The following is a 13,618-nucleotide window of genomic DNA, read 5'->3' on the forward strand; positions in this document are numbered from 1 at the left end:
CCGTCTCTGTGCGGACGCCAGCCTGCACCCGGCCCAGCCCTGCCCATCTCACGCCAAGCCAACCAACCCAGAGCCTCGAACCCCACTCCGTTTCCAGTAAGGGCCTGCAGACTGTCGGCCTTGTCTGTGGGCCAACTTTCTGCCTTCTCTTCCCCTACAAACGGCCATAAAGAGCTCTCTGTTCTGGGCAGGAGCAGAGAAGTGAGAAGAAACAGACGCTCCATACACAAAAACACGCTCTCCTTGGTCTGCCTGTGAGCGGCCGACAGAGAGCTTGGCAGCGCTGACTCAAATTAGCGCCTAGGCATTTTACTGATGGACTACCCGGGTAAACTGGCATCAGCGCTAAGACTACTTCTTATCAGGGATCATCAAAGAAACCTCAGTCTTATACTCACAGCTTTTAGCTTAAGCATTCATATTATAACAGTCTAAAACATTTCCTGAATAGATAAAGTATTAGAAACACCTGCCCAGATTTCGCTTCCAAAATTCAAAATCATGAGATTATTTTCAATGTTTTGTTAGGTTATATAAGTTCTGTGTTTCAAAGGGACAGACATGTTGCCAATGTTAATAGTATTGTGACATACGCCATTAATCGCCATTATTCGTACCAATGTGTGTCAGACAGTTGTCTGGCAAGTTTTGGCTCTGTGGTGAATACCCTCCAGCTGGCTGTGGTGTTTACGGCGTGCAGGGTCATTGATGTGATTAGTGATAGTGAGACACATGAAACATTCTCCCGCTGCCAAGTTGCCCTTGCAGGTTGTGCAGGTGCATTTGGGAATGAAGCTAAAGACTACAGCAGGATGCCTCAACCTGGTGCAATAGTACATTTTACACAAGGAAAAGCCTCTAGAAAAAAAAAATGCCCCTTTTCCATCAAGTGGCCCTGTTTGATTGAGTACAGCTTGGTATGGTTCAGTATACTAGATCTGAAAATAATTTGCAATTTAGACAGTAATTAGTCTGTTTTTCTTCTGTTTTTCGCCTGCTCCTCACAGAGCAGACTTTAGTGATGGTCATTCATAAATGAGCCAGTTCAAAGAGCCGATTCTTTTATGTGAACTACAAGAGCCGGATTCTGTTTGAGAGCCATTTTTATATAGATTGTGTGTGTCTGTGTGTTATTTGATTCATTAGTAGGGATGGTCTTTTATCCTTTAGCACAGATAGACCATGCATTAAGAACTCATGTTTGAAGGTGTAACATTAATGTTTTATAGCAGGTTTGTCATACAGCCCAGCCATTGAACAGATTCCATCTGACCTGCAAGGGAAGTTTTTGAAAAATAATTACATGATATTTTCATCAACTTTAAAAATTGAGCATACTTTGAGTAAAATACATGTCCACATATCAATCATATGTTATGATATTGCTAAAATTGGCAGATCAGAGGAAGCCAAACTGGTACATAAATGAAAAGCCGTTTGGGAGCCAAAAGAGCCAAAATCGCTGAAAAGAGGAGTAATTCTATCTCTAGCAGACTTCAGTGTTTTGTTTTGTTTTGTTTTGCAGTCTGGCTGAGCAAACTGTTGTTCCCTGAAAGTAACATCGGTGCAAATCCCTATTGTTGTGTGTGTAGCTCCACTTTTTTGGGAAGAATAGGTTAGAGTAGTACCCCTACGGAGGGGTGTGAGGAAACGCAAAAAATCAGGCCGTGCCGTACCGAACTGAACCGGACCACTTGGTGGAAACAGTTTTAGTGCTTACATTAATGCCAGTGGAAGTTCAGAATTTTCTAGCAATGGGACCAGCAGAGCATTGGTGACTTTAACCCACTCTGTGATTTCCTGGGCCTTCCACCTTTGGCTGAGGTGCTGTTATTCCTAAACGCTTCCACTTCCTAATAATATCACTTACAATTGACTGTGGAATAACCATCTTACTGCAAAGCTTGCATCTATTAAAGTACCACAGTCTAGTCACTGAGCTCTTCAGAACGGCCCCAGTTGTCTATGGTCAAATTTGCCCCCTCTCAAGTGATAAAGGCTAGAATTTTAGTGGTGTTCCACATTAAAATAAAACTTGGTCCTTGACCTAGATGAGGAAGTTCACCACAAAAATAAGACAGGTTAATCAAAGAACATCAGTGTTGGCATTAATCCTGATTGTTACAGTCCATGCATCACTGAATGAAATCCCCTTAAAATCAAGAAAAAAAAGCACCAATTGTAAAGACAAATTGAGGCAAAGAAAAACCATTTGAATCTAAAATATGCACAAAGTTTCAAACTTACCATCAGGTTCTTAAAAGAAGTGATGATTTCATTTCCACTACTGTTTCTTACACTTCTAATATTCTGGATCACTATGGTGCTAATTTTGACAAGATATTACAACAAATTGTTTTAATTATTATCTGGCAGCAACTCAAGAGTCGCTGCAGAGGCATAGCCCAGGCAACACAGAGGTCAACCTTTGTCGGCCTGGCCCCTGAAGCCCGCCCATAGCGCCTGGTGTGCCTCTATCTATAAACGATAGCTATTTGTTTCTTGGCTGATAACAAACCAGCATGTCGACACACACCACCATAGCTGCTGTAAATCACTCAAATAACTCAGCGCGTATATGAGTCTCTGATAATATGGTAAAATTTACTGCCGTTGCCTGTCAGGAGGCTGCAAATAACAGTCACGTCTGGCAGGTACCATTATTGAAGCCTTGTCGGTCCGCCTCCTTTCTGACAAGATGTTACTTGAAGCTTGTGTGTTTTCCTTCGCTCAGAGACTGAATGGGAAGCTCTCTGAATCAGTGCTTGCCATTTAAAGACACTTCCATCATACCTGAACATTATGGGTGGCTGACTGGTTGGAAACAGACTCCTCGCATGTCGTTAAGAAGCAGACTTCTTCATTACCATCAAATAAAAGTGCCAAGAATGACTTTTAGGGAGAAACAGGGAAACATGGAGGGATAGGAAGCCAGAGTGAGTCAGTAGATGACATACTTTGAAGGAGGTAATTGCTGTTTGTCTCTGTGTTCTGTACTGTGTGATTACACAGCTCTCTGTTGTTCCATTGTTAAAACTGTGCTGTGAGAAAAAGTGATTTGGACGTGGTACAGCTTGTCTAGCATATGAGTAACCCTATGAGTAAGTGCATACCAAGGAGCAAGTACATTAGACTGCTGGTAGGGGATGATTGCAGCATGATTGGTGGTGATTTAAAGAAAGATCTCCATGGCTCCATGTAGGCCGAGTACACACAAGAGGGTTTTGGGACCAATTTCCTCCAGATTTGAGGATGAGGCTAAGAGGTATGGGTGTCACAACCAATTATCAGTCCAAAGAGGGTTGGTTTCAATATGAAAGATTGCTTCACTCTATGTCTGAGCATGATTGCACTTGCTTCCCCTCTACTGTGCTGGTCTGCTTTCACTTTATAGCTCTGTTGCATGCCTGAGCACACTTGTGCATAAATTCAATAGACACTCATGTCAACATTTGTTTACGCTCTGTGTGATCAATGGAGTCAGTGAATCTTAGTCCAAATCACCCAAAACGATTCCATCCTATTCACCTAAACCATGTTTGATTAGATAGAACAGCAGCCAATATCAAAAACTAAATACAACCCCGAAACCAGAAAAGTTGGGACACTGTTCAAATGTTAATGCAAACAGAATACAATGATTTGCAAATCTCATAAGCTCATAATACTCACAATATAACACAAACAACATGTAAGATAATGAAACTGAGACATTTGACCATTTCATGACAAATATTGTCTCATTTTGAGTTTGATGACAGCAACACATCTCAAAAAAGTTGGGATGGGGGCAACAAAATGATGGAAAAGTAAGTGGAACTAATGAAATCTGGAGGAGCATTTTGCAACTAAATAGGTTAATTGGCAACAGGTCAGTAACATCAACAGTATAAAAGGAGCATTTTAGAGAGGCAGAGTCCCTAAGACGTAAATATGGGCAGACGTTCACCTATCTGCAAAGAAACAGAGTCTTCAATTGTGGAAAGTTTTCTGAAAAGTGTTCCTCAACGTAAAATTGCAAAGACATTGAATATCCCACCATCAACAGTGCATTATACCATCAAAAGATTAAGAGATTCTGGAGAAATCTCTTTGAGCAAGGGACAAGGCTGAAGGTCAATATTGGATACCAATGATCTCTGGGTCCTCCAGGCCACTGCATTACAAACAGGCATAATTCTGTGCTGGAAATCACTGCATGGGCTCAAGAACACTTCCAGAAATCCATGTTTGTCAACATGGTTGGCTGTGCCATCCACACATGAAAGTTGAAGCTGTATCATGCAAAGAAGAAGCCATAATGGAACATGATCCAGAAACACGGATGTCTTCTCTTAGCCAAAGCTAATTTTAAATGGACTGAGCCACAATGGAAAACTGTTCTGTGGTCAAATGAATCAAAATTTGAAAATCTTTCTGGAAACTAAAGATGCCGTGTCCTGTGAACTAAAGAAGGGAGGGACCATCCAGCTTGTTATCCTGGCACAGTTCAAAAGCCTGCACCTCTGATGGAACGAGGTAACATTAGTGCCCATGGCGTGGGCAGCTTACACATCTGGAAAGGCACAATCAATGCTATGAAGTAGATAAAGGATTGAGAGCGACGCATGTTCCGCTCCAGACAACGTCTCTGTCAGGGAAGGCCTTGACTATTTCAGTAAGACAATGCAAAACCATATACCACATCCATCATAACAGCATGGCTTCACAGCAAAGAGTCCGCAAGCAGGCTAGACCTTTCACCAATAGAAAACATTTGACACATGAGCAAAGAAGACTCAGGACTGCTGAGCAGCTAGAATCCTACATGAGACAAGAATGGGACAATATTCTTCTCCCAAAACTCCAGTAACAAGTCTCCTCACCTCCCAGATGTTTGTTAGAAGAAGAGGGGATGCTACACAATAGTAAACATGGCCCCGTCCCTACTTTTTTGAGATGTGTTGCTGCCATCAAATTTCAAATAAGCTAATATTTTTCATGAAATGGTAAAATGTCTCAATTTTGACATCAGATATGTTGTTTATTGTCAATTGTAAATAAAATGTGGGTTTTATGAATTTTGACAATCATTGCATTAACATTTTACACAGCGCCCCAACTTTTTGGAATTAGGGTTGTAATTCCCAATACAAAATAATCGCAGCCTTTTATGAGGTTATTGTGTAAATGCACAGACACTATGATTACAACAACAATCAGATTAATGTGCAGCAGTACTGCACAGTAATCTTCAGATGTTGACTGTTTTTGGTCCATGATTATATATGAGGGAAAGCTTTGTGGCTACTTTACACACAGTACAGCCAGTATAGTAAAAGGACATCTATTTAAAGGTTATGTTCATTTCATAAAAGTTTGAATGAGTCTTCCTGTGATGTGTTAAGTTGTGAAAATGATCTGTCTACACGGCTTTTTACGATGCTTCCTGTGTACCGTATTCAAGGTGTGATGTTAAAGCCCTGCTCAAACTTCAAGCTCTCTTTCTGCCTCTCTGCCCTCCTGTCTGACCGACAAGTCAGAATTTGCCTCTACGGCATTTTCCCTACTGGCTCGGGGTGGGATGAATTATGATGTGACACACTCCCTTCTGTACTTCTGGGCAGCCAGGGCGATCAAGATAAATCACCACGCTGCCCCACATGGGACACACTCGGATCCTGCCTCGGTTGTTTTTGGGGCCCTGATCAGGATGCAGAGGATTTGGACACAACTTGATACTGTACTCCCTGGGAAGCGAGGGCTGTGTACAAAGGAGGGGCCCCGGTGGAGCCGTGTCAGACGACGGGATAATACACTTAAACGAGACGGGATTATAAAGAGGGTAATTATCCATTTTTCAGCTCCCTGGCTGTCACATATCATTTAGTCTTTTTAGAGAGAAAGAAAATTACATTGAGAGCGTGTGATAAACCGTGACAATTTGAGGCTATTGATTTGAAGCTCTGCAGTCTTTTGATGGATGGGTCCCTTGTCTTTTCAGCAGCACATTCCTGGCTGTAACTCAGGGGAGCATCCAAATTCAGACTTGAGCCGTGACGATGAGCCGAGCTGGAGCCAACGTAAGATAACAACATGTCTGTCAAAACCGCTGACAACCAATAGTCAGAATCCACCCTCCTTTCACCTCCAACCGTTTTCCTTACATGTTCACCAAACCTAAACAATGATGGGAATAAAAACAACATGGCTGATTGGTAAACTGTATTTCATCAACACATTCCTCACTGTGGGCCCTGAACAGGCTGATTGCCTGGCGAGTGGACCACATCTGTTTGTGTATGAGGCGGTGTACACCGCAGCTCTGCCACACAAAAACCTTGGGCATATTTCAACTTTTCAGTGCTGCAATTTGCCCCCCGACTGCTTCCCAAAAAGCATAAATACAGGCTGTGGAATGAGCGGGGGATCTGTTTTTCTCATCCGTTGCGTTGTCGTTGAGGTTCTGGGAACGGAAGGCTGGATTTCGGATGCTAATTACCCGGTCAAACATGCTGGCACAAGTGGTTGGCTTTGCTGGGTTGTGGGTTTGAGAAGAAGAAGATGCCCGACTCCACAACATGCAGCGAGTTCTACTGTAATCCCACAAGAGGCTCGGCCTAATGTATACCAGAGACGGTTAGGATATGACATGCTTCTCCTCTCAGGAATGCAAAGTTCGTGAAAGGCAAAGAGACCACAACGGAGATTGCTACTTTTAAATCATGAAACAAGAATGCTGAAAAGTGCTGAAAGACAGCATGTGTTACAGGGCTTTATGTAGTGAGACTGCAAAAGTTTGATTTATATCAGCAAGAAGAGTCTTCCTTCAACCACCTGTGAGTGTAAAGTCTTTTGGGAAGACTGCAAGATCAGAAGAGAATTCATCAAATGCACACATTTTCTACAACCAGAATGGGTTATTTATTTTTTATGGTGTAGCCCCATTGAATCCAAAGTGCACAGCAATGGACCACTCTCCCCTGCTCACCTCCTTCCATCTTGCTACTTACTTGTAATCTGTATTGAGGAGTCTTTATAATAAGAGCCTAAACTCCATAAGGTGAATCTACCAAACAGTAGACCAGTGTTTTTGCTTCACTGATTAATTTTACATATAAAGAGAGAGAAAATCGGGAATTGGTCACGGACACAGTAATCGGAATATTTCTAGCAACCACAGATAGTGTTGACCGGTACCAAAGGTTGTTCATTGGTTGCATTGCATCCACTGAATTATCAACGCTCCTATCCTTTCTCTTACTAAATCAGACAGAAAGCAAGGACATAACAAAGCTGTGAGTACTGCCACGTCTGAATTATGTACAAAAGGTGATGAAGGACTGCATATGAAGTTAGAATGGTCCTTCAAACATAAACAAAAACCCTGACACACAACAACCAGCAGTTGACAAAGTGCTGCCACTGAGCACCCTGCACTGAAACCTCGCTCCACTTCACCAGGACGACGCACAGTAATTAGGTGAGTTTGTCGCATGCAGGGGAAAGGACAGCTATATCAAGGTGTTGATGAATTAGTGGGAGCATTCTGTCAGAGTCACATCACATTAATCAAAACAAAGCGGCTGCACAGCCACACTTTTTCTCCTCCTTTCCCTCGCTTTTGTATTTGATAAATAGCTCTGCACACTCTATGTATCACCTGATCTCGCTGAATTTAAATGTAACAGCAGAGTTCTCACAAAACCTCTATTGATCTTCCTCCAGGGTTCTCCTTCTGGAGTCGGATACTCTCGATAAGAAAAGGCTTGGCAACATTAGGAGGACCCAACTTTTATGGTAATGTCTCAGTCAGAAAATAAATGAGTTTCTTTTTAGGTCAGGTTAGGATGCAAGTTTGAAACAAAGCCTGAATGTTCAACCCAGTTATCTCAAGCGATGATCATAGGCTTTCAATACTGGGACAAGGGTAGTTTGGTTTAATCTCTCAATCTAGCTAAAAACCACTGATGATACTTACCCATGCATGGCGTGGAGTGGGTGTGGCTCATAATGGTACCGTCCTTCATGGTGTCTCATGTCGATGGGGATGGGTGTGTGAAAAGTGGGGAAGAGAGGGTGGGCACCTGCAAGGACAGAAGAGAGAAGCTTTGTGAGCAACAGAAGCATGCAAACACAATGAATAGTGATTATGAGAGTTGTCATGAACTAGAGGACAAACAAGGCCGTAACAGCTTCTGACTAATGCCAGCACACAGCATGAGATGCAACTGTACCAGTTTACAGTTCCCGTAACCCACCGATAATTGAAACCGTCTACAGTGTTGTGGCTTTTGCCCCGAGAGCTGAATGTTTCATTAACAGCGATGAGACCAGAGTGGGGCTGACACAACAATGAGTGTGTTTTTACGTGTCCGACAAAGGATTCACAAATCCACCATTTCCTGCCATAAATGCTCCGCAGGCTTTAAGGAAGTCTTGTGAAAACAACACAGCAGATCTTCATTAATTACTGTCATTACAAGCTCTGAGTCGGACACAGGCCATCTTTATTGAAGGAGAAGGACCATGCAAATAAATGCCAAAAACCGTCTGATACCTGCCATTTTGATGTGGTCAAACGTTGCGCATTTGACGCAGGAAAATAATACAAAACAGAGACTCGGCACATTTAAAGGACATGCTGTGAAACGGACAAGGGGCGCTGGTGTGCCCTTAGGATTCTTTTGGTGTCCAGTCTCGTAAACCTGGAATGACCTGAGAACAGAGATGGTCAAACTCAGTAAGAACATTGGGCTGTACCAATCTGAGAAGAGCATGGGAATATGATGTGATACCAATAAATGATGAGGAAAAAAGTTTCAGACACTAGAGTCTAAAACGTAAAGCTAGAATAAAGAGGCTGACATTTTTCCAGCGAAATTTTGGTCACTCAAGAGTAGGGGTGTAACAAGACACTTATCTCATGAGACAAGACAAGATTTTAAAGTTTTTTTAAAATCCTGGAACAAACTACATGACTGGAAAATGTTTCTTTTATACAGCTGGAAGTCATGAATGCAAAACAACTCAGGTCTATTGAGAAATGTTTAACTAAATCCTCTTGTACTAGATAGGCTGCCAGTGCTAGCATACGGTTTGTCCTGTCTAAAGGCCTCTGCACACTGGGCGCGATTATTCGTCCGAATTGTTCGTGCGTTAAAAAAAGAAGATTGAGCTCATGTTGTTCTAATCAAGTTTGCATACTGCTGCTGAAGTTTTCATCCGTCTGTTTTTTTTTCGATTTTATGGGAATTTCGCATCAGTCCAAGTCATTTCAATGGGTGAGTGATGATTCAAAACAGTGCCTGCTGCTTCCTCCTCGCTTCCTCACCCCCCACCGGACCCCTCCTCCCTCTCTCTCTTGCCCTGAAACCTCACTTTAAACACCAAAGTTTGCTCATTTATTATGTGGATATAAACCATGGAAGTATAACAGATAGACGGGTGATTGATGATTCAGATCAGCGCCTGTTGCTTTATTCTCGCTCGCTCACTCACCCCTGTCCAACTCCTCTCTTTCTCCCACTCCCGAAACCTCATTTAAAACACCATAGTTTGCAGGTGTGTAATGTGGAAATCAGCTATGGAAACACAACAGATAAAGGCATACATTTGCAGCCTACTCACAGCTCATAACAGAGATAGAATTTATAAGTTGCTCTCCATCTCTCCGATCTGGATCAGCGCTTTGATGCATGAGTGGGTGCTGAATGAAGCTCTCTGTCAGGATGGATCCAGCAGGATTTTAAAGAAGTGAGGGAGATACGGGCACATTCTACGAATTGTCGCAGAGAGGCCAAATAAAAACGCATCGGACCCAGTGTGCAAGGTCCAAGTGTGTGACGTTTTTTTCGGATTACAGATCTAAAAAAAAGGCATCCAAAAATAACGGACCCAGTATGTAAAGACCTTAACTCTGACTCAAACTGAGCATTTTAACAGCTCTTCAAATCAAATCTCAGTTCATTTCAATAGTTACATCTTTTAAAAGCACACACCTACAACCAATTAAAAGTCATCAATTAACCTAACGAGCATGTTTTTGGTGGTGGGAGGAAGCCGGAGTACCTGGAGAGAATCATGTAGAACATGAACACTCGTCACACAAAGGCCCTGACTGGGGTCTCGAACCAGGAACCTTTTTGATCTGAGGAAACAGTGCTAACCTCTGAACCACTTTTACAGAATGCAGCAGAGATGGAAAGGAGGCAGTTTTCTCAGGGGGGCGCTTTGTGGGGCGCAGGTGGCCTTGTGGTTTAAGGCGTGCCCCTTGAGTGCGAGCAGCCCAGGTTCGAATCTGGCCTGTCGCCTTTTCCCATAAGCCTCTCCCTCTCTCACCCCTGTTTCCAACTCTATCCACTGTCCTCCCCTATCAAAAGAAGCACAATAAGCCCAAAAATAAATAAAAAAGGAGTGTGCTTTGTAAGCACACTGAGTAAGAGACAAAGGCAAGAAGGGCCACGCTTCACTTGATAGAAAATGGTTAATAGATATGATTTTCCTTCTAATGTTTGTTTTTTTATTACTTACAGTGTTTTCTATGTCTAATATGTTGCCCAGCTCTATGCTGTAGAGATATTTCTTGTCTCAGTGGGACTTCCTGTTAAAATAAGGGTAAAATAACAATGGAAAAGGTCATGTTTTGTGTTCAAAATATGTATTTATTCACAGGTAATGTGAATATTTTATTGAATAATACCAGGAATCAATTACTTGTCTCCTTGATCAATGTCCAGTGCTGATTGCTGGCCTGATCAGTCTCTACCTGGCTTTCCATGCTTTTTACATGACCTGACTGACTTCAACAGCATCCAGAAAAGGTGCTGAATGTTGAAATCTGGATTCTGGATAGTGACACTTAAGAAGCTGAGAGTGAAAACTAACACATTTATGGTTGTTTAGTTCAAGTTTCAGGACATAGAAACAGCATATAGAGCCTTCCTTTTGTCCTTTATCACAACAATTACTCCACTTTAGCAGTGTTTGAACTTTGTCTCCTTTCACATGAGCCTCAGGAGGTCGTGATGCTCCAGCCAGTGCTGTAAAAACAAGACGTAACAAGACTGTACGCCTGCAGGCTGCGTGTTGTTTTTAGGTGATGCCTAATACAAAGACAGACATTACTGCTACTTAACCCTGATTGAGCCTTTTGTTATTGTGATTGAGCTAATCACAGTGACGTTGTACCATCATGTTGGTTGTTAGCTCTACTGGGATTATCAAGACTGGGAGAAAAGTTGCCCTGAAGGCAGCTCTGACCTGTGAAACATTTGACTTCTGCAGAATGTCTTTAAGAAGAATGACTTTTTATCCCTTATTTAACTCTATGTGAGCTTTAGTTCACTGATTTATTCCTGCAAAGACATTTGGGTGAAGAAGTCATGCCACATACAGAGAGAGTACAAAATTTTTCTAGCTGTTTTTGTAAAGCAAAACCTGAATATTGTGCAAAAACCAGCTGAAGATCCTGCATAAACTTGCATTTCAATCACACAGTGTAATCAGTATCATACTCAGTCTGGTGTTTGGAGGAATTAAGCATGGCTGCTTCAAGTAGAGGATGACTGACTCCAGAAGAAATCATAGACAACAGTGAAATAAGTGAAGAAAATCTGGTGAATAAGGCTCTAGCTTATGGGCAGGCTCAGTTCAACACTTTGACCTACTTTCACTCATCTTCAGCTCAAAGTGAAACATAAAAATCCTGCTGTCTGTTGTCTCCTCTCCTTGTTGAGCTCAGAGTGTCAAGGTTTCTCTGTTTCTATCAAGATCTACGTCGCTGGATCCTCGCCAGTGGCCCTCCCTCTCTTTTGTGAGCGAGACAGACGGCCAATTCCAAGTCATCTTGTGCGCTACAAAGCCAAAAGAGGCGACCAGTAAACGAGTGAGAGGGAGTGAGAGCTGGGAAAAGGAGTTTGAGCTTTGTTTCACAAGTGGAGCCAGAAGTTGAGGCTTTGTCTGAGAGGTGCCCCATGCTTCTGCTGCCTGGCACATCTCAGGAGGAGAGAGAGGGCACGGGACGAGGATCACGAAGACCACAGGGTCGTCCTTTTAGTCACGCCAACGTGGTGACCTCTTTAAGAGTTAGTGGACGGTTGATCTATTAAACTGTCTGTTTATGTTTCCTTGGACCTTACTTGGCATGTTCTGAAGTAAACAACAAATAAAATCCTTGTTTATAGTGCAGTATAACAGTAATATAAAAGTTCGTTAAGTCTCCTGTGTAATGACGCTGAAAAAAAAGAAAGGCTTCCACAGATTACTGACAAAATATAGGTCATAGTTTTTGAATATTTGAACAGATTTTAAAGCTTCATATGTACCTTTTTTCTGTTTTCTAGTGTGTGGTTTAAATGTAGTAGACAAAGACTGTCGACACCTGTTTTCTAACCACTAAATAACAAAAGAAGAAGAAACCATTAGTGTCAAGTGACACAGCTGCAGTGTTACAGATCATAAAGATGCTAAAGCACTATTTGAATGGGATTAGTATTACCTTTGGACGTCGGATTTGAATCACTCCCTGATTTTAGTTTCTGGTGCAGTGAATTTACACTGGATGACTGAAGTCTGTAATTGATGGAATTTAGTGACATTTCTGATTTAAAATATTGTGCACTGCATGACAGCATCAATAAAAAATCACTGCAATCTCATTTAAAAGATGGTCCAGATGGATGAAGTTTTGGCGGTTGGTGGATGGCCACGATGTTCCAACAAGGCTGCAACGTCAGCAAAAAGTTGGTGGAGTGATGTTTTGGGCTGGAGTCATAGGAAGTGAGTCTGTACGCCCCATTAAGGTGGCTGAAGGTGTCAAAAGGACCTCAGCAAAATATGTGGAGTTCAGAACTGCCCATTTTCTGCCATGGTATTAAAAGAGGAACCATACCTTCCAGTGTAAAATCATTTTCATGCAAGACAACACACCATCCCATGCTGCAAAAGGCCTTGGCTGCTGTGGACATAAAGGGAGAAAAAAAAAATCATGGTGTGGCCCTCATCATACTCTGACCTCAACTCTATTGAGAACCTTTGGAGTAGGGCTGAACAATTTGCAAAAACAATCTAATTGCAATTTTTTTTTCTTCCAGCATTGCAATTGCGATTTGATATGTGATTATTATTAGGTACCACATCTTGTGTATTTTTCAACAAATTCAAACAGCAAATCATTCTTTATTACAACCTACATTTAGTCAAGCCGCATAGCTGCATAGCTATACACCCCCATATGGATAGATGCATTTATGACCATGTGCATTGAAAACAATGAAATTATTTAGAAGTAATAAATCCTACTAGCATGAATCTAAGTAGGAGAGTGCAATAAGCTTTAAGCTATAAAGGAGGAGGCTGGGGTGGAGGAGGTGAAGCTTTGCCAGCAGCAGCATGATGCATCAGCTTTATTTGCAAGCAGGGATTAGTGAGAAGTATGTCATCTTTGAATGGACAGCTTTGTTGAAAACTGGAGGCACCTGGCTATCAGCCTATCGTGGCTAGAGGTATAATTTACATGAACTAATGCTAAGCTTCATCAATATTAGACAGAATGAACTTGGGGAGAGCAATTAAAAATATATATCTAATTGCAATTATTGTTGCTCATATTGCAAATTTGACATTAATTGCTTTATTA

General features: G+C 42.0%; 1 protein-coding gene across 2 annotated transcripts in view; it reads right to left on the reverse strand.

Moving 5' to 3' along the window:
* gli2a (GLI family zinc finger 2a) overlaps positions 1-13,618 on the reverse strand; it is a 118,420-nt gene that overhangs the window by 36,624 nt on the left and 68,178 nt on the right. For both annotated transcript variants that reach the window (XM_041807687.1, XM_041807686.1), the window contains exon 3: positions 7,961-8,066. In XM_041807687.1, coding sequence (XP_041663621.1) covers positions 7,961-8,066 — 106 coding nt within the window. The remainder of the gene's footprint in view (positions 1-7,960; positions 8,067-13,618) is intronic.

Source organism: Cheilinus undulatus, linkage group 15, assembly GCF_018320785.1.
Source record: "Cheilinus undulatus linkage group 15, ASM1832078v1, whole genome shotgun sequence".
Taxonomy (NCBI): Eukaryota; Metazoa; Chordata; class Actinopteri; order Labriformes; family Labridae; genus Cheilinus; species Cheilinus undulatus.